Source organism: Trifolium pratense, linkage group LG5 (genome assembly GCF_020283565.1).
Source record: "Trifolium pratense cultivar HEN17-A07 linkage group LG5, ARS_RC_1.1, whole genome shotgun sequence".
NCBI lineage: Eukaryota > Viridiplantae > Streptophyta > Magnoliopsida > Fabales > Fabaceae > Trifolium > Trifolium pratense.
In genome coordinates, this window is record NC_060063.1 from 56,163,948 (window position 1) to 56,184,798 (window position 20,851).

The 20,851-nt window shown below is 31.4% G+C and overlaps 2 protein-coding genes and 1 pseudogene across 2 annotated transcripts; 2 read left to right on the forward strand and 1 right to left on the reverse strand.

Annotated features, from left to right (window-relative positions):
- The first annotated feature begins 423 nt into the window (after positions 1-423).
- On the forward strand, positions 424-8,572 carry LOC123885250 (annotated as a pseudogene).
- Positions 8,573-9,389: 817 nt separating this feature from the next.
- LOC123883138 (probable polygalacturonase At3g15720) lies at positions 9,390-14,633 on the reverse strand. The gene is made up of 9 exons (XM_045931861.1): positions 14,490-14,633; positions 14,241-14,372; positions 13,340-13,513; positions 12,584-12,791; positions 12,212-12,293; positions 11,706-11,814; positions 11,425-11,529; positions 11,140-11,224; positions 9,390-9,472 (listed from the first exon to the last, which is right to left on the reverse strand). The coding sequence occupies exons 1-9, from the start codon at positions 14,631-14,633 to the stop codon at positions 9,390-9,392; spliced, it is 1,122 nt and encodes a 373-aa protein (XP_045787817.1).
- Positions 14,634-16,256: 1,623 nt separating this feature from the next.
- On the forward strand, positions 16,257-20,281 carry LOC123886943 (NADP-dependent alkenal double bond reductase P2-like). The gene is made up of 6 exons (XM_045936209.1): positions 16,257-16,283; positions 16,638-16,876; positions 19,285-19,451; positions 19,589-19,755; positions 19,967-20,034; positions 20,197-20,281. Exons 1-6 carry the CDS (start codon positions 16,257-16,259, stop codon positions 20,279-20,281), a joined length of 753 nt encoding a protein of 250 aa, XP_045792165.1.
- The last annotated feature ends 570 nt before the right edge of the window (positions 20,282-20,851 follow it).

Genomic DNA, 20,851 nt, shown 5'->3' on the forward strand with positions numbered 1-20,851 from the left:
CGTGTTTCATTTCCTATCTAATCCCAACCGTATTCTTCTATACGTATCTTTTTCTAACGTATTTAACATTTCAATTGAGCTTTCATTCATAATCCACGGTCAAGTTGTTAATTGTAGTAATTGTTTTATTTTACTTTGACTAAAAATAATAATAATAATAATAATAATAAAAATAATAATAATATTACTAAAAATAATTCAGATATTTAATATTTTTTACAAGAGAAATTTTATAAATATAGTAACCGTTTGCTTTTCTATTTTATATTAATTTTTTTTTTGGTATAAGTAACCGTTTGCTTTTCTATTTTATTCCCTTATATTTCTAATAAAAATATCTATTTAAATCCCCTCATACACCCATCACAAATCATCATTGTAGTGACTCTTAATTTTCCACTTATTTAATTTTACTTTGTCAACATGCAAGGGTTCAACTTTTTTGTTATCATTCTTGGGTTTATTTCTCCTTGTCTATGTACGAGATTGAATGTTGGAACAGAAAATGACAATTATAATGTGATGGATTATGGTGCATATGGCGATGGAAAAACTGATGATTCACAAGTATATATGTTCCTATGTTTTTCTTTATATAATTTAAAATATTTTGATATTTCATGTGAATTTTTTCTCACTAATTGACTGATCTTTAACACTATTTTTAATTATATGTATTTATTGAATTGCAGGCCTTAGTAAATGCATGGAGTAGTGCATGTAAACATGGAGGGACGTTAACTATACCAGCAGAAAAATCATTCATGGTGACGAATGTAAAATTTAGTGGTCCTTGCAAACCCAAAATTCATATTCAGGTATATTATATATATTTATATATATATAAAGTTGGTTGGATTAGTAGAGTATACTATGTTAAGGCAAATGCAATCACTAAGTTCTCATTGACATAGGCAAGGCCTTATATAGCTCTTGCAAGACAGTTACAATCAATCAACAACAAACTAACAAACTTATCCAACTAACTTGCGCCTTAAGCAACCACGCGCGCGCAGGCCTAGCAGCCGCAGTTGGCTCACACGCGGGCTTGGCTTGCCAATGAGCATGCCTGCAGCTCACACTCTAACAATGCCTCTCCTAAACTGCATACTATACAAAGATTCAGTTTACAATTACATCTTGCACAATTACATCTTCAATCTTACACAAGCCTAGCATATCCCTGATCCTACAAAAGTTGTCAAGGCTCAAAGCCTTAGTCATAATGTCAGCAACTTGCTCAAAGGATGAACAATGCAGCATTTGAATCTTTCCCTCTTTGGTTAGATCCCTAAGAAAATGAAATCTGACATCAATGTGCTTGCTTCTTCCATGCATCACTGGATTCCTAGATAGCTTAATTGAAGAGCTATTATCACAGTATACAGTGATGCATTCTTCCTTGCCTGCACAGATATGAGCAAGAACCCTAGACAACCAAATGGCTTGACAGGCACAATTGGCTGCTGCTATGAATTCTGCCTCAGTGGTGGATAGTGTTACAATAGGCTGTTTCTTAGAGGACCATGAAACTACTTTAGAGCCAATCATAAACACATAACCTGATGTGCTTTTCCTGTCATCTAAGTCACCTGCATAATCACTATCAGACCAGCCAGATAGTTCCTCACCATTTCTCTTTTCATACCACAAGCCATAGCTAATGGTGCCCTTCAAGTACCTGAGAATTCTCTTGACTGCAGCAACATGGATATCTGTAGGCCTCTCCATAAATCTTGCCACTAAGCAAACTGAAAAAGCCAAATCTGGTCTAGTAGCAAGCATATACATCAGACATCCTACCATCTGTTTGTAATTAGTTGCATCACATGCTGTTCCATTTTCATCTTTCATCAATTTGTTGCCTGGCACTATAGGGTTGCACACACCATTACAGTTTTCCATATTGAACCTCTTGAGAATTTCAAAAGCATATTTCTGCTGGGACATGAATATACCTTCCTTGGTCTGCTTTACTTCAACTCCAAGGAAGTACCTCATTCTTCCTAGGTCAGTCATAGCAAAATTCTTTTCCATGGACTTCTTGAATTCATCAAACAATCTTTGATCATTACCAGTAAAGATCAAATCATCCACATACAAACTTACAATGATCACCTTGCTTTCTGTTTCTTTCTTTACAAAGAGAGTGTGTTCATGAGCACACTTCATGAAGCCTTCCTTGCAAAAATAGGCTTCTATTTTACTATACCAAGCTCTAGGGGCTTGCTTCAATCCATAAAGAGACTTTTTCAACTTGTAAACCATATCTTTCCCTGCTTTCTGATAACCTAAAGGCTGTTCAACATATACTTCCTCATCCAGCTCACCATGTAAGAAAGCACTTTTTACATCAAGTTGAAATACACACCAGTTTCTAGCTGCAGCTATAGCCAACAAGGTTCTAATGGTATCCCATCTAGCCACAGGAGCAAAAACTTCATTGTAGTCAATGCCCTGCTGCTGAGTATATCCCTTTGCCACCAATCTTGCTTTGTATTTATCTATCTTTCCCTGTTCATTATACTTTGTTTTATAGATCCATTTGACTCCAATTTTCTTAGCTCCAGAAGGAAGATGTGTTAGTTCCCAAGTATCATTACTTTCAATAGCTGTAATTTCATTATCCATGGCTTGCCTCCAGACATCATGCTTTGCAGCATCATTGTAGGATATAGGATCTTCACTTGGAATGAAAAAGGCTTGGCTGTTACTGCTTTCTCCAATCTCAATGTCACCTGTTTCATAATCATTCAGGTAATCAGGCCTCTTTGAAACTCTTTTGCCCAATGGATTTTCATTATTTCCATCTTCCTCTTCTGAATCAGACACAACTAGATCCATTTCTTCACTCTGAGAATTGCTGGCTTGTTCTTCAGCATCATTGTCTGTCTCATGTGCATAACCTGTGGTAGGGATTTCAACATCATCACAGTCGATTAACTGTCTCATCTTGTTGGAATTTTCAGTATTCTTATCATCCCAATTCCACTGTTTGCTTTCATCAAACTTGACATCTTTGCTGACAACAATTCTCCTTTTAACTGGATCATACAACTTGTAAGCCTTAGATTCTTCACTTAAGCCTAAATGAATGCAGACTGTACTCTTGTCATCTAGCTTCTTTCTCAAGTTATCTGGAACATGTACATAAGCAATACATCCAAACACTTTAAAATGGCTTACAGATGGTTTAATCCCACTCCAAGCTTCCTCAGGAGTCACATCTTTGACTGCAAAAGTGGGAGATCTGTTGAGTATGTGAGCAGCCCAATTCACAGCTTCAGGCCAAAAACTTTTGGGAACATTCTTTTCACTAATCATGCATCTAACCATATTCATAATGGTTCTATTCTTTCTCTCAGAGACTCCATTCTGATGTGGAGTGTAGGCTGCTGTAAGCTGTCTTCTTATGCCATGAGTGTCACAATATTCATTGAAAGCAGATGAAGTATACTCACCTCCCCTATCTGTTCTGAAACATTGAATGGCTTGCTTACATTCATTCTCAACTAATGCTTTGAACTTCTTAAACATAGTTAGGGCCTCAGATTTCTCATACATGAAGTAAATCCATGTCTTTCTGCTCATGTCATCTGTAAAGGTGATGAAATACCTTTTCTTTCCATTTGACTCAGGACTAATTGGCCCACATATATCAGAATGAACTAGTTCTAACTTTGTGCTAGCTCTCCATGAACTTTTCTTAGGTGCAGATTGTTTTTGTTGTTTGCCTTTCATACAGTTTGTACATTTTTCATTTGATTCCTTCAGCTTAGGCAAACCAATAACCATTTGCTTTTGAGTCAGTATATTCATACCTTTGAAGCTCAAGTGGCCATATCTCTGATGCCACAGGGTAGAGTCATCAGCTCCTGAGATTTTCATGCATTGAGGGACTATGACAGGTGCTTTGATCACAAACATTCTATTGAAAGTCATAGCTGTGGCCATGATTAAACCTTTCTCATCATGAAACACTTTGCAGGTATCATCTTTGAATATAATTGTCAAATTCTTTTGCTGCAATTGACCAATACTCAATAGATTGTTCTTCAAGCCAGGTAAGTAATACACACTTGTGAGAGTTTGAACAAAACCTTTGATGTACAATTTCAAATTTCCTTTACCTTCAACAGCCATCTTTGAATCATCACCCAATTTCACTGAGTCTTTGAATGTGTCATCAAAATCAAACAACCAGTTCTTGTTCCCAACCATGTGATTGCTACAACCTGAATCCAAGAACCACAATTCTAGCTTATCATCAGATTCTATTGAATCATTGACTGCAGTCTCTTGAGCCATCAAAAGAATTTCTTTTGTCTCATCAAATTGAGCATAGTTAGCATGATCTTCTTCCCAACTTGGGCAATCAGCTTGATAGTGACCAAGTTTGTGACATTTGTAGCATTCCACTGAATCTTTATTGATTGAAGCACCTCTTCCCCCTCTGCCTCTGGCCCTACCTCGACCTCTGCTGTAAGAACCTTCTCCTCTACCACCATTGTAGCCTCTTCCACCATTAGAGACCTTGAGGATCTGTTCTTGCTCATCTTTCTGACTCTTCATTCTTTGTTCTTGAACAAGTAGGCTGCTCTGCAGCTCATCAACTGTCATGGTTGTTGTGTCATTAGATTCTTCTATTGAACAAGCAACATAGTTGAATCTAGATGTCAAAGATCTCAAGATCTTTTCAACAATCATAGACTGTGTCACAGTCTCACCATGACTACTCATCTTGTTGGCAATGCACAGAGTTCTTGAGAAATACTCCTCAATGGATTCACCAATCTTCATGTTAAGAGTTTCAAACTCCTTCCTCAAAGCCTGAAGTTGTGCTCTCTTCACTTTGGTGGATCCTTGATACTTCTGTCGCATTGAGTCCCATATCTCTTTAGCTGTGCCTCTTGCAAGAATGGTTTCAAGTATTGCTCTATCAATAGCTTGAAACAGAAAGTTCTTCGCCTTCAGATCATTCAACTTGCTCTCATGTGCACGTTGAATTTGTTCTTGCGATGCGCCAGCAGGAGCAACAAACACTCCATCTTCAATGAGACTCCAATACTCTTTGGATCTCAGTAGATTTTCCATTAGCATTGACCAATGATCATAGTGTCCATCAAATCTAGGGATTGATGGTTGCAGGTAAGTGCTTGATTCCGCCATGGGATCTTCAAGCAAGAAACGAAAGAAAACGATGAATCTTTGTAACTAACAACGGTTAGGAATCAACGGATTGGATCGTTTTGGAGGTAAACTGATACCAAACGTTAAGGCAAATGCAATCACTAAGTTCTCATTGACATAGGCAAGGCCTTATATAGCTCTTGCAAGACAGTTACAATCAATCAACAACAAACTAACAAACTTATCCAACTAACTTGCGCCTTAAGCAACCACGCGCGCGCAGGCCTAGCAGCCGCAGTTGGCTCACACGCGGGCTTGGCTTGCCAATGAGCATGCCTGCAGCTCACACTCTAACATACTATATGTACTTATCAACTTATGAGTACCGCTTGTACATTGTTGTAATCCTTTTTCCTTTATTTAATTAATAATTTCTTTTTGTACTGGTTTCCTTTTTTCATTTAATAAAAAAATTATAATAATAAAATAACATGCAAATTAATTCACAACTTAAATAATATTTTATTAAGAATTTTAATTAATTTTAAAATTTAATTGTTTCAAATAGGATTTTACCTTAAATCTATTCAAAGTTAAAATATGAAGTTTCAACAAAAAAAAAAACTTTATTTATATTAATTATTTACTATTAATACTTAAAGAAAGATCACATGATTTTATTTTCGTAAAGAATTCTGTGAGATTTATTTATAACTAACAGTTTGATGTGAATAATTAAGTTAAATATTTTATGTATTTTATTTGTTTTTGTGTTAAGTCTATATTGATGGACTTTTTTTATTTGCACTTATTTTAATCATTATTGCAGTTTGATGGAAAAATAGTTGCACCCCCTAAACCAGTGTGGAAAAGTGGAGACTATTTGATATACATTGATAATTTAGACGGACTCACAATTGATGGTAATGGTAAAGGAGGAGCTGATGGAGATGGTTCAACTTGGTGGCAATGCCAAAATTGTAATCGACCTGGGGTACATATATATTAAATTATTCATTTTTCATCGTTTATCTATCACAATTAATTTGTGAGAATAATTTTGATGCATTGATGCTATGATAAATTTTAGCGCGTGTATCTAATAAATCGTGTAGATGTTTGTGAATATATTTTAGGAACTAAAATGAAAAAGCAACACCATAGTACGATTTTATGTAAAATATTTACACTTGATGTATGCAATTTTTTTTAGTATCAATGCAAATTAAAATTTTAATAGGATAAAAAATGAAGATTTATAGTTCAATTTTATAAAATTATAATTTAGTTTATATTCTTTCATCTTTAATAAAAAAAAAAGTGGCTTTCATCTCTTTGGAACAATTACAAACTCAAAAACTAATGTCCAATTTATTGCTAACACTTTGACATGTTATTATTATTTTTTATGACAATTTGTCATATTATTATTAACACGGTGAACTATTAATTTGGTGAAGAATTCATTTGTTTACTTATTTATTTATTTGAAATAATCGATCTCTAAATTAATATTTTAAAGTGATTGTGAACATATTAAGACATAACTTTTTTTTATGGTGCAGGTTTTTCATTTTCATTCCTGCAAGAATCTCAAAGTTAGTAACATAATGGTCACTAATAGCCCAAGTGGTCATGTATCTGTTAACCAGTGCAATGGTGCAACATTCTCACATATATCTATTAACTCTCCTCCTAATAGTCCCAACACCGATGGTTTTGACATTTCTTTTTCTAATAATATATTGGTAGAAGATTCAAACATAAAATCTGGTAATTCGAACTTTATATTAGCTTATGATAATTTTTATTTTTAGTATGTATTTATCATGTTATTTTATAAAAAAAAAAGAGCTAAACATAAAATGTTATAAAAAACAGGAAAAAGTAATAAAATAAAAAATAGTTATAACAAAATATTATATAAATAAATGTAAAAAAAAAATTATAGCATTTGTCGTTATATCCATAAAATGATTAATGTTTTTGTAACATTAATTTGAGTCACGTTTTTTTTTTTCTTTCTAATTAGGTGACGATTGTATTGCCATTAACGGTGACTCCTCTTTTATCAATGCTACTGGAGTTACTTGTGGACCAGGCCATGGAATAAGGTTTGCAAAAATTGCATGTTGATCTAAAACTTCAATTTCACATGCACGCACACAAACACTATTTATATTCAATTTGCCAATCTTTTATGTTAGACGACTAACATATATTAAATTAGTGTTTTAAATCTAAAGTTCAAATGTTATTTGTTATTACAATATACTATTTGTTTTTTTTGCCCCACGATATACTATTTGTGTTAGAGTATGAATTATTGATATCCACAAACTTATCTTAGTGTCCCAGAATCGTAAATTATATATTATACATGTGTTCATGTTTTTTACAAATCTCATAAAATGTTTACTTTACAAATTAACCAGTGTTGGTAGCCTCGGTAAAGTAAGACCTAATGATAAAGTTTCCGATGTTCATGTACGGAATTGCACCTTCATCGGAACTTCAAATGGAGGAAGAATCAAGACAAAAATGGTGAGTATAATTAATAAAGTTAAATATTTTAAAATTTTCTACAAAAATACGAATCTTTCAGATTTTATCCATATTAATATTTTCGTTCTTTCTACATTATCCCTTGAAGAATTGGGAGTATTTATTCGGCAACCAATAAAAATTAGCACATAAGCAAATTTGTAAGTAAAGTAAAAAAAATTAAATGAATTAAGACTATCTAGACATCAGAGACATATGTGACTTATACTTTTTGATTGTTGTGTAAATCTCCTTCTTCAAGGGGTTATGTAGGCCCATAATCTAATAGTTTATATAATTTAGTCCGTAACTTTTTTATGACACCTTTCAATATTTACTTTTTACATTATAGCGTATTATGTGACAACACTTTAATTCTCCAATTTTTTGTAGGGTGGATCAGGCTATGCAAAAAATATTATTTTTGAGGAAATCATCCTAGATAATGTTAAGAACCCGATTATTATAGATCAGAAATATAAAAATGGGCAGGTACATAGTTCACTCTACATTATTATTATTATTATTATTATTATTATTATTATTATTATTATTATTATTATTATTATTTGTCATTCCAACAATGCATTTGTATGTTTGCTAGTTTTATACACATAATAATAAACTAATACTATAGTTTCATGTGTGTTGAATTTTGTTGAAATTATATTAGAATACAGATGTGGTGGTGAGTGATGTAAAATTTCGAGGATTTACGGGAACTTGTTCTGGCGACATAGCTATTAATTTAGATTGTAGTTCCGCTGGTTGTCATAACATTCTATTGGATCAAAACGACATCACATCAACTTCAGGAAAGAAGCTTTCAGTTGTTTGCAATAATGCCTATGGAACTGCTACAAATACTATTCCAAGTGTTACTTGTCTACTTAAATAATGTTTTATTCTCAATTATGTGGAGGGAAAAACTTTGTATTGTAACGCTCCAACTTTTAGAACTAGTCGATTAATAATTTTTTTAATTATTAGAAGTGGTTTGTGTTGATTGTTGTGTGGTTATTTAATTATTTTGATGTGTTAAATTATTAGTTGAACTCGCCTCCTCTTTATGAAAGGGAAAGTTGTTGAGTGTTCAATTCCGTTGGGCTACACTCGCGTTTTCTTAATCATAGGAATTAATATATATAGCTTTAAATTTATAAAAATACTAAGGGCACCATAGTAATTTCTCATTTTTCCGGGGGTGACCGTGGCTCACCCTAGCCACCCCTAGTTCCGCCACTGTCAGTGAGAGAGGGTTTCATAGCTCGAAGGGTTTCACAGTAATAAGAACGAGCATTAAGGTAAGCAAGTAGATCTTTAAAAAAGAAATTTTATTACAAAAAATTTAATTCAAAGGGACCATAGCATTATTATTATTACTATTAGAATTATTTAATGGGAATTAAAATTGTGTTTCTTCTTCTTTAATTCTTTCTCTACCATTTTCCTATCTACACCCCATTTATGCTCCCAACACCTCTTTATTTTATTTTCTACTTCTTTTCTTTTAATTTTATTTTAGTTCACCAACATCATTCTACTCATTTATTTTCCGAATGATTAATTATTTAACACATCAAAATAATTAAATAACCACACAACAATCAACACAAACCACTTCTAATAATTAAAAAAATTATTAATCGACTAGTTCTAAAAGTTGGAGCGTTACAATACAAAGTTTTTCCCTCCACATAATTGAGAATAAAACATTATTTAAGTAGACAAGTAACACTTGGAATAGTATTTGTAGCAGTTCCATAGGCATTATTGCAAACAACTGAAAGCTTCTTTCCTGAAGTTGACATGATGTCGTTTTGATCCAATAGAATGTTATGACAACCAGCGGAACTACAATCTAAATTAATAGCTATGTCGCCAGAACAAGTTCCCGTAAATCCTCGGGAAGCCATGAATATATTATAATTTTTTTTGACGGCCCCCCGAATTTTATTTCCTGGTTCCGCCACTGCTCACTGAAACCCTCCATACCATCCTCACTTCAATGTTTCACTCAAAATCATACATTCATGGCTTCTCTCTCAATAGTTAAACAATTAAAGCGAGTTCAGAACTAGGTCGAGCGAATTCACAAGACTCGCGTCTATGAATATATCTCATGCTTTTTCACTCAATAAGTACTTGTTTTGTTTTGCTAAGTAACCTTGATCATGAATATAAAAAAATTGTACTTTTGTATACTCTTGTATATGTATAATGAAAACACCAATATTCATAAACAATAATTATGAAAAATATTTCTTTGAGCAATTATACAAGAATGCTTTATATTATATTTTAAATTTACAAGAATTATACAAATAATTTTCATAAACAATGATAAAGAAAACTTATATTCTTTTGAGTAGTCCTTTAGAGATTTTTAATATTAAACTTTTAGTTGTTCAAGAACTATGTAACAAACAATCTTCATAATGATCAAGAATAGTTCATTCTAACTTTAATGTGTTAATTTTATTTTCGTGATAATTTAATTTCTTTTTTACAATGTTATGGGCACTTTTAATCGCCGTGTAGTAGTACCGATCTTCATCAAAAAACTTGTGAGACATACAAAGTAAATTCTTTTCTTCCGACTGAATTTTTTTCACACGCAACTAGTAAGATACCCGTGCATACGTACGGGACGTGCGTTCCACGCGTTGTATTTCGTAGGGTCGTTGGATCATGGATAATTTTAAAAATATAATTTTTTGTAATAATTTTTTTTATACGCATTAGTTCCGTATTTTTGTGCTTTATAGTTTCCTTGATTATTAAGCTTTCATTTTTCACAAAGTTAGTAGAGCTATGATTCACGATTTACATATATTTATTTTTGAAAATTTAATGCTAATATATCACCCATTTACTATTTTTTTTGACACATCACCCATTTACTATTAATCATATCGAAAAGCTCACTCCATTTTCTTTTCCTATTTCAGGGTTTGGGTTTTGTGATAAGCATCAACCAAAATTGTACTTAGAGAGAATCACATATTTGATGCATTTGTCTAAGGCAACCGCATGATTGCACAAATGCAAAAACCTAATTTTGGATTGGGAATTTTAATATGAATAAAAAATTAAGTGATGACCCAATTTAGTATGTCACACTCACACTCCTAAATTTAGAGGAAATAAACTAGACATAAAAGAAGAAGAATTATTTTGTATTTTTTATTGATTCCAATAATAAGTCTACATAATGTTTTCGTATAAAAAACCTATAAAAGAAAGTTTTAGTATTTCATTGCAACACGATTAATGATACATCCTTTAAATAGGTTTTTCCCCACATAATATAGGCCTATAAAACATTTTGTTGTAGGCAAGGGACAACCGGAATAGTATTTGTAGCAGTTCCATAGGCATTGTGGCAAACCGTTGAAAGATTTTTTCCTTGATTTGAGTCAATGTTGATTCGATCTAATATAATGTTTGGACAACCAGCGGAACTACACTCGAACTTAACAGCTACGTTGCCTTCACAAGTTCCGGTAAATCCTTGATATGTTACATCACTAACCGAAACATCTGAATCCTAATTTCAACAAATTCAACACAAGCAAATAAATAACTATGGTTTTAGTATAACATTATGTATGAATTATTCAAATATATATATATATATATATATATATATATATATATATATATATATATATATATATATATATATATATATATATATATATATATATAAAAAAAATAGAATATGAACATGTAGCATGTAATGTGTACCAGCTCCAAATCTTTAGGATAATGTTGATCTATAATTATTGGATTTTTAACATTAACTAAATTTATCTCCTCAAAAGTAATACGTTTTGCATAACCCGAACCACCCTGCAAAAAATTGGACAATGAAAGTGTTGTCGTTAGATTATTTAAAAGTAAGTACAAAAAATTGTACAATAAAAGATAAGAGCTAAGACTAAATAAATTTTAATGAGGATGAATTTCGAAAGATCTGTATTTTTGTGGAAAACATAAAAATATTTAACCTTATTTGTTATACTCACCGACACTGTTTTGATTCTTCCCCCATTTGTAGTCCCAATGAAGGTGCAATTCCGTACATAAACATCAGAAACTTGATCATTATCTCTTACTTTACCAAGGCTACCAACACTGATTATTTCATAAAGGTATACATTTTTATGAGATTTGTGAAAATATAAATACATGTACAATATAAAATTTACAATTCTAACACATCAAGATAAATTTGAGGATGTCAATAATTCAAATTCTAAACTAATAGTATATCATACTAAATACTAATATTTGTTTATAAAAAATCATAATTTAACATTGAAAATAAGATTTACAAATTAATTTAGGGTGTTAGTTGTCTAATCTTCATATAATAATTGTGATCTCTTGATTATAGGGAATGTACTCTTAAGATGTAATCAACTATTAATTATTACTAATAATATTTGCTCTCATTTTAATCTAAATTACAATACAAATAGTGTGTGTATATATAAATTGAACTTTAGATACAGATAAAAACATTATAAACCTTATTCCATGGCCTGGTCCACAAGTAATTCTAGTGGCGTTAATAAAAAATGAACCACCATTGATGGCAATACAATCATCACCTATTAAAAAAAGAAGAAAGTCAGATTAAATTTACAAAAAAAATGTTAATCATTTTAAGGATAATGACTATTTCTAAAAATTAATACAACTTTTAACATTTATTTATACTAAATTGTGTAAAAAAAACATTTATTTATATAATATTAAGTTACTATTGACTTTTTTTTATTAATTTTTCCTCTTTTTTCATAATAATTTTTGTTTGCCCCTCTTTTACAAAATAACATAATGTTTTTTTAAATAAAACTAAAAATAAAAAATACCATAGGATAATATAAAGTTTAATTACCAGATTTTATGTTTGAATCTTCTACCAAGATATTCTTAGAAAAAGAAATGTCAAAACCATCAGTGTTGGGGCTTATAGCAGGAGAATCAATCGATATTTGAGAAAATGTTGCACCAATACAATTATTAACTGATACATGAGATCTTGGGCTATTAGTGATCTTTATGTTTCTAACACTAAGATCCTTGCAGGAATGAAAATGCAAGATCTGTACCATAAGAAAAAAATGTGTCACGATATACCCACAATCACTTTAAAATGTTAAATTTGGGACAATTATTTTTTAAAAAAAACAAATACAATAAACAAACGAGTTCTTCATTAAATTTAATAGTTTCATTTGTTAATAAATATAATAGTAGTTGTAATAATAATAATAATAATAATAATAATAATAATAATAATAATAATAATAATAATAATAATAATAATAATAATAATAATAATAATAATAATAATAATGGTCATGTTAACGTGTGCCCTAAGTGCACATGTTAAAAATACACTAATATAAAAATTCTTATTAATTTTCTTAACATATGTCCTTAGGGCACATGTTAACATTCTTCTAATTAATAATAATAAAATAATAATAATAATAATAATAATAATAATAAATATATGAAATACAAAATAATTGTATTATGTGAAAGTGTTATTTTTCATTAATATAAGTATACCAATCAAAAAATAATTGTGACAAAGAAACGGTAAATAATGATAGAGAAAAGATAAATAATGATCATATATATATACCCCAGGTCGTTCGTGTTCACAACCACCAGGACAATTCCACCAAGTTGAACCATCTCCATATGCTCCTCCTTCACCATTGCCATCAATTGTGAGTCCGTCTAAATTTTCGATTAAAATTAATTTTTCACCACCTTTCCAGGCTTCTTTAGGTGGTGCAACTATTTTTCCTTCCAACTACAATATAGATTGCAAAATATATATGAGGGGGTTGAATTTGAACTTCGTCCTTTGAGATTAGAAAATCAAACTCTTGCAACCTTAATAAAATATAAAAATATTATAAAACCTTGCGGAAAACATCAAATATAAATTAATTATATTTATAAACTTCTTTTATTCTCTTAGTGCATAATTATTAAATTAAATAAAAATTATAATTTTGTTTTGTAAAAAAAAGTTGAAATTTAATAATAATATGTGAATTAATAATGTGTATCTATATCCATTTGTATGTGTATGATATGCTCAACTTTTTTGAGTTATTTAATAGATTTGTACTGACAGTGGATATATCTTTTAAATTTTAATTAATCATAACCACTGATCAATGATTTAAAATATTAAACTTTAGTTATATTTTCCTTTAAAATCATCTAAAAAGATGAGTTGTGATTGATTGATGTAAATGTTTTTACACTAACAATGCATTATTATTCTCATTTTTTTATAGAACAAAATAAGATTTTTAACATATATATAATACAATGTTTATAGAATATGAATAGTCCCAAAGAATAAAATTACGCATATTTATATTTTCAATATACACTATCATTTTTAAATTTTTTAACAATATAATTAATATATTTTGTCCATCAACATAAAACTAGTAGGTGTTATATTTATGTTTTTTTTTTTCAATAAAAGGTGTTGTTATATTTATGTTGAATGCTACTTATACCTGAATGTGAATTTTGGTGTTACAAGGACCACTAAAATGTACTTTTGTCACAAAAAATGATTTTCCTGCTGGTATAATTAGTGTTGACTTTCCTCTTGCTTTACATATATTACTCCATGCACTTGCAAATGCCTGCAAATCAACTTATACATATAATTAAAAATATTGTTAAGAGTCACCCTATTGGTGACATGCCTAAATTATAAAAAAAATATAATTAAATATATGTGTGTGTCTATATGTATATACTTGTGTATCATCAGATTTGCCATCACCACGTGCACCATAATCCATCACATTATAAATACCATCTTTGGTTCCAACATTCAACCTTGTAGATAGACAAGGAGAAATAAAACCAAGAATGATGACAAAATTAATGAGTAGTTGCATATTGATTACAATGAAATTAAACATGTGAAAGATTAATTGAGAGTTACTATAATGATTTGTGATTGTAGTATGTTGGGGTTAAATAGAAGATTACATGAATGGAAGATGTTTTATTATGGAATATGACTAGAGAAAAAAGTAAGTGGTCAATATACGAAAATATTAAATATTTAGAATATTATTATTATTTTCTTCTTCGGTCTTCTATTTTTAGTAATATTACTCTTATTATTATTATTTTTTGAACAAATTATTATTATTATTACAAAAGTGTAATTAAAAATCAGTCAAAAAGTAAAATAAATATTTACAAATATTAGAAACCAGGCCCATGGTTTTTACTTATTATTTAATATTTAGTTATGTAACATTTTCATATTTTCTATTAATATATATAGGTTTTATTTGGGAAGATAAATAAGTTAGCTTATAGTTTAAAACTTATAAGCTAAAAGCTCTGTTTGGTAACAGTCTTCCATTATGAGCTTATAGCTTATAACTTATTTTTCAGATGTTATTTCAAGTAGCTTATGAGCTTATAGCTTATCAATTTTTCTTCCAATTTCACCTCTGACATTTTACTTGAAAAAATTAAATATACATTTTTTATGTCATTTCATACTTATAAGTTAGTTTAACCGCTAATTTTCCCAAACACTACAAATTCAATCAGCTAACATATTCGCTATAAGCTAACTTATCAGTTATTCGCTATTTTTTACCAAATGGAGTCATAATATATGTTGCCATATTTTGCTTGAATTTTAAATAAGAAATTATAAAGATGAAAAATATTTATTTTTAAAATTGAATAATAAAAAAATGAAAAATATTTATATTTTTTTCGATATAACCAAACTACTAGCTTAATAATGCATCAAATTTAATAAGAAGTATAAAATATTTATAATTCTATGTTGTAAAACAATAATTATATCGTAAAACCATCTTTTGTAATGACAAAAAGAACATATAAAATAATTGAATTTATACTATACGCTTGAACAAACTCGCCAAATTAATTTGTAATTTTTTTAAGGTGAATTAAGAGCACAGAAAAAAAATAGTGGGGGTGGTGGGGAGGGAACGTAACTCTTAAGAACCAAAATAAAAGAAAGAAAAACCGATTCCTAAATAATCATACCGGATACCAAACTGGAGAATGAACCAACCGCCAACACGGACCGATTCACGTATAGTAACCCCTGTAATTGTAGAAAAAAAAACAAATCTTTATGATTGAAGATATTAATCGATTAATCGTCAAGTGTATAATATTTTTCTTTTCAAAATTCCATTAAGAAAATTGACGTGTCAGTTACATGCAAACCAAAATATTATATGACTTAAGTAAATATTAGACAATGTTCTATTTTATTATTTTTACATTATTATTATTATTATTATTATTATTATTATTATTATTATTATTGGATACAAAAGGGGACTAAGCCCAAAAAGAGAGAAAACTAAAAAGTTACAAGTCTAGGGGTAGTAATCCACATGTTAATAGAGAATTCAATCTAGTCAGACATTGTTCATATACACAAAGATCGAGTTCGTGTTCACATCTCATGTTAACAAGAGCATCCGCACACGAATTCGCCTCACGATAGGAATGACATGCTACAACCTCCCAATCCAATGCTGGTAACCTTCGGATTTCTTGTATAATCCTCCACCCAATGACACTGCCATCATTAGAGCTCTTCAGTAGTGTTTGAACAACAACATTAGAATCTACATGCACCTTCACCTTGGTAGCTCTTCTTTCATGTGCAAAACGGAGACCAACGAACACTCCCCAAAGCTCCTTTTTCAGCTTATTTTTATAAATTTTTCAAGATAACTTATGAAAATAAATGTATGAAAGTCTGCTTGCTTACTATGTCAAAAATGAATTTAATATACTTTTACAAAATGAAGAGTTTAGTATTAAATAGACCTTATGGGATTCTTGTAAACTAAAGAACCAAATTCAACAATCCACATGGCACAAGTTAGTATAACAAGCAGGTGATTCTAAAAGACTATGTTTCTGGTTTTCCTAAAGAATCAGACATGAACATTGTTGACACTACTATAACTCTTAAGCTTCCGGAAGGTTCCAACGATGTTGTTCTGCTAAAAAATCTATACTTGTCTTGTGATCCTCACATGAAGGCTCTTATGAGCAACCCAAAAGACTCTCTAAGGCCTGGTAACTACACTCCTCAATCAGTAAGTCAATATATTTTTTCTCTGTAAATCTAAAACCCTTTTGACTTTATGTTATATTGAGACTTAAAGTTGCTTTTTTTTGTGTGTTAATTAGTCTATCCACTTCATGGGTCAACTTGTTTGGAGTAATAATTTTGGTGACTAATTTTTGTTTGGTCTTATTTAACTCTCTGGTTACGAGGGAAGGGGACCATACTAATCCGCAGACCGCAGTCTGGCGGTCGGGAGATTAGTAAGTCAGATTGTTGTTTTTAAAATATTAATGGGTTTGGTTGAGTCGTGGACTAGACACTCTGATTAAGAAGTTTTGTGTCACTGTCCAAAATTGTACAAAGGAGACTCGCACATTTACCACTTATGTGATTTGTGCTTAAAATTACTTGATGTGTAGTTTGTATTATTAAAATATCAGTTTCATCATTAAATCAAGATTGAAATTGATCGAAGAATGAATGCAAAATTCAAGTTTTATTGTGCAGCTACTGATAATTTTCGAGTAATTGCAGCCGATAACTGGTTATTGTCAAGAATCATTGGATCATAGTGCCATAGATCATACACATAGGATAGAAAGAGAGCATAGTCATGCTCATGAGGTAAAAGTTCATTAGAGTTCATATTTGATTGATAAAAGATTGTAAAATGTGTACATTGGTGTTCTATTTATGGGACCCAATTAACTAACTATTTGAGTAACCAACTATAACTAATCTCTAACTAATTAACTAAGACCAACAAACTCTAACTATCTTAACATCCCCCCTCAAACTCAAAATTGGGAAACTTACCAATTTGAGTTTGAATTACAATTATTCTCAACATTTATCATGTGCAAATTACAACCTGAAAAATAGAAAGAATATAGTGCAAGCATTGCATGGTACAAAATGACAGTAAAAAAACTACAAGCTATAACACTAAGACTCAAGAGATTCATGCTTCAAAAAAAAGCTCAAAAGATTGCCAACAGAATAAGGAATCTTTGATCCTATTGGAATGCAAGTCCAATTTGGTCAATGATGAAAGTCCTCCAATTGAGGAAGGTATAGCCAAAAATCCTATTCTCTGATAAACCAAGAGTGACCAAACTAGATAACTTTCCCAACTAATCAGGTAGCCAGTCAACTTGCCCTGCAGCTTTAGATCACGAGTTCCTTTCTTTGCAGAAACCTCAATTATGCAAGTTTAATCAAACTCAATTTATCACCATGTGGACCCGTTAGGATAGAGTGGAGACTTGGACTTACTCTTGCTCATAACTATCATCTCTTGTGAACAATTCAGAAGCCTTAGCAGAAACATCTTTATCTACATGAACCAAACTTGAAGAAGCATCAATTGAAACAGAAAAGTGAAACGCATGACACGGTGGAGCATGGCGATATCGATGTACATGAGAGTTCCGCGGGGATCAAACGTCTTCCTCCCTCTATCCCAAGGCATCCACCATAGGCGAAACAAAGTTTTGTAAAGGACTCTACAGATCACGTAACCAAGAATCGCAAATGTTGCTCCTCCAGGATCGAAGACAGTTTTGACGGCGAGAACGGCTATGCTGTATTTATCGCGGTGAGGATCATACATCATATGCGTTGATTCTGGAAAAGGTTCCTTCAATTTCATGATTGCTTCGGAGGGTTGAATTTTCAGCGGAGAAATGAGATGTTGAATTTCCTGATCTTGCATTTTCCCTTTGCACGCCGATTCAGTTTCATAGACCGATTGAAAACAATTGAGTTCTCCGATTTTGACAGATCCTCCCCCTTCAACCAAAGGCTTGATGACGATCTCTGAAGTTGCTAACAAAGATGATGATGGAGAATCAAGATTCTTCGATTTCATGTGTTCTTCCAAAGCGGCAAACTCAGATTCTTGGAACGCAGATTCTTCGACAATGCTGCAACATGAATCCGCAAGAATACATGTTATCTCGCCAATCTTGATGGTTAATCCATCAATTGTTGGCTTGATTGGAGTGATCAAAGGAGATTGAATGGTAGTAAAATCTGAATTCCCGAAATTGCCGAAAATGATGTGATTGCAGAGGCTGGAAGATTGAATTTCTGGTGCAGAAATCGCCATGTCTTCATCATGAGAAAGATCTTCATCTTCAGCAATGGCTGAATTAGAATAAGCAGCGGAATCTTCAAGGGAAGCGTAGGCATCCTCATCTCTAGGGTATCGCTCTGATACCATGTCAAGAATCATTGGATCATAGTGCCATAGATCATACACATAGGATAGAAAGAGAGCATAGTCATGCTCATGAGGTAAAAGTTCATTAGAGTTCATATTTGATTGATAAAAGATTGTAAAATGTGTACATTGGTGTTCTATTTATAGGACCCAATTAACTAACTATTTGAGTAACCAACTATAACTAATCTCTAACTAATTAACTAACACCAACAAACTCTAACTATCTTAACAGTTATGGTGTGTCTAAAGTTCTGGAATCTGGACACAAAGATTATAAGGAAGGTGACTTAGTGTGGGGATTGACTAATTGGGAAGAGTACAGCTTGATCCCTGCAGCTCAAATACATTTCAAAATTGAGCATACTGATGTTCCTCTTTCCTACTATACAGGAATTCTCGGTATGTATTCAACAATTTCAATTTTTCATGTTGGTTTGTGGCGAAGAATGTATTCGATGTCAGTATGATATGCAGCTGCGCACAATATTCTGCCATTCTGTCTGGTCTTTTTGACATATTTTTTTCATTGAGCACAGGTATGCCAGGAATAACTACTTATGGTGGTTTTTTTGAAGTAAGTGCTCCGAAGAAAGGAGAGAATGTTTTTGTATCAGCCGCCTCTGGTGCAGTTGGTCAACTTGTTGGCCAATTTGCAAAATTGCAAGGTTTCTATGTCGTTGGAAGTGCCGGAAGTAAAGAGAAGGTATGTGTCTTATTATTGTTGTTATACATGCTTACATTTCTGATGGAAGACGTGTCTGATGTCCAACACTACAAATGCGATTACACTTGATTCTTTTTCTCATATTACCGTATCCTATATTCATATCTATGCAGTGCTTCATAAATTTTGAATTACCCTAATTACTTTACTTTCATGTGTGTCTTAATGCAACCAAGTGGACCTGTTGAAGAATAAATTTGGATACGATGAAGCTATTAATTACAAAGAAGAGCAAGACCTTGATGCAGCATTGAAAAGGTCGGTTTATAATAGTCTTGCAGTGGATAAATTTTAGTTCAATATGGTTGTAACAAACTTGGCGCATCTCATATATAAGCGGATTCGTATGCAAGGTTTCCTTGTAGTTGATTACTATCATCTATACACTAAATTCTTGGAGTTTTTACTGCCTCATATCAGAGAAGGGAAGATTGTGTATGTGGAAGACATAGCTGAGGGACTTGAGAAGTGCTTGTTGTTGCTCGTGAATAGGGATGTCAATTGAACTCATTTATCCATCATCCATCAAATCAATCCAACTATAAATTTCCGACCATAAGACTAAATTTGTTTAATACCTTAAACATATGTCATGTGGTATTCTGCATGTACTGTTTTGCCTAGTATTTACATTTTGCCTGGTATTCCCTCCGGTCTCAAATATTATATGCAAGAATTCTTTTTTTAGATCAATGTATTTGGTCTTAACTCAGATCAAATACATTAATCATTTCATAAACTTAGAGACCCACGTCGAAATTCATGAGCCCAATGTGAGAGTTTATATAAAATTGGACAATTCTTCCATTTATTTAAGCCATAATTTTGACCGTATCAATCAGGAGTATACTAACTAAAGAGGCTACACTTTCTTTCGAGTAGGAAGATACTGTACTAGACTTTTATAAAGTAAATCATGATCGAAATAATTATTTGAAAATAAATTTTAAATTCCTTAATTTCGCGTTTGTAAAAGTTACATTCTTTAAGTTTTTTATGTGATAGTTAATTCATTTAAATATTTTAAGCGACAAATATGTCTTTTATATTTTTAATTTGTTACACCATTACTCTT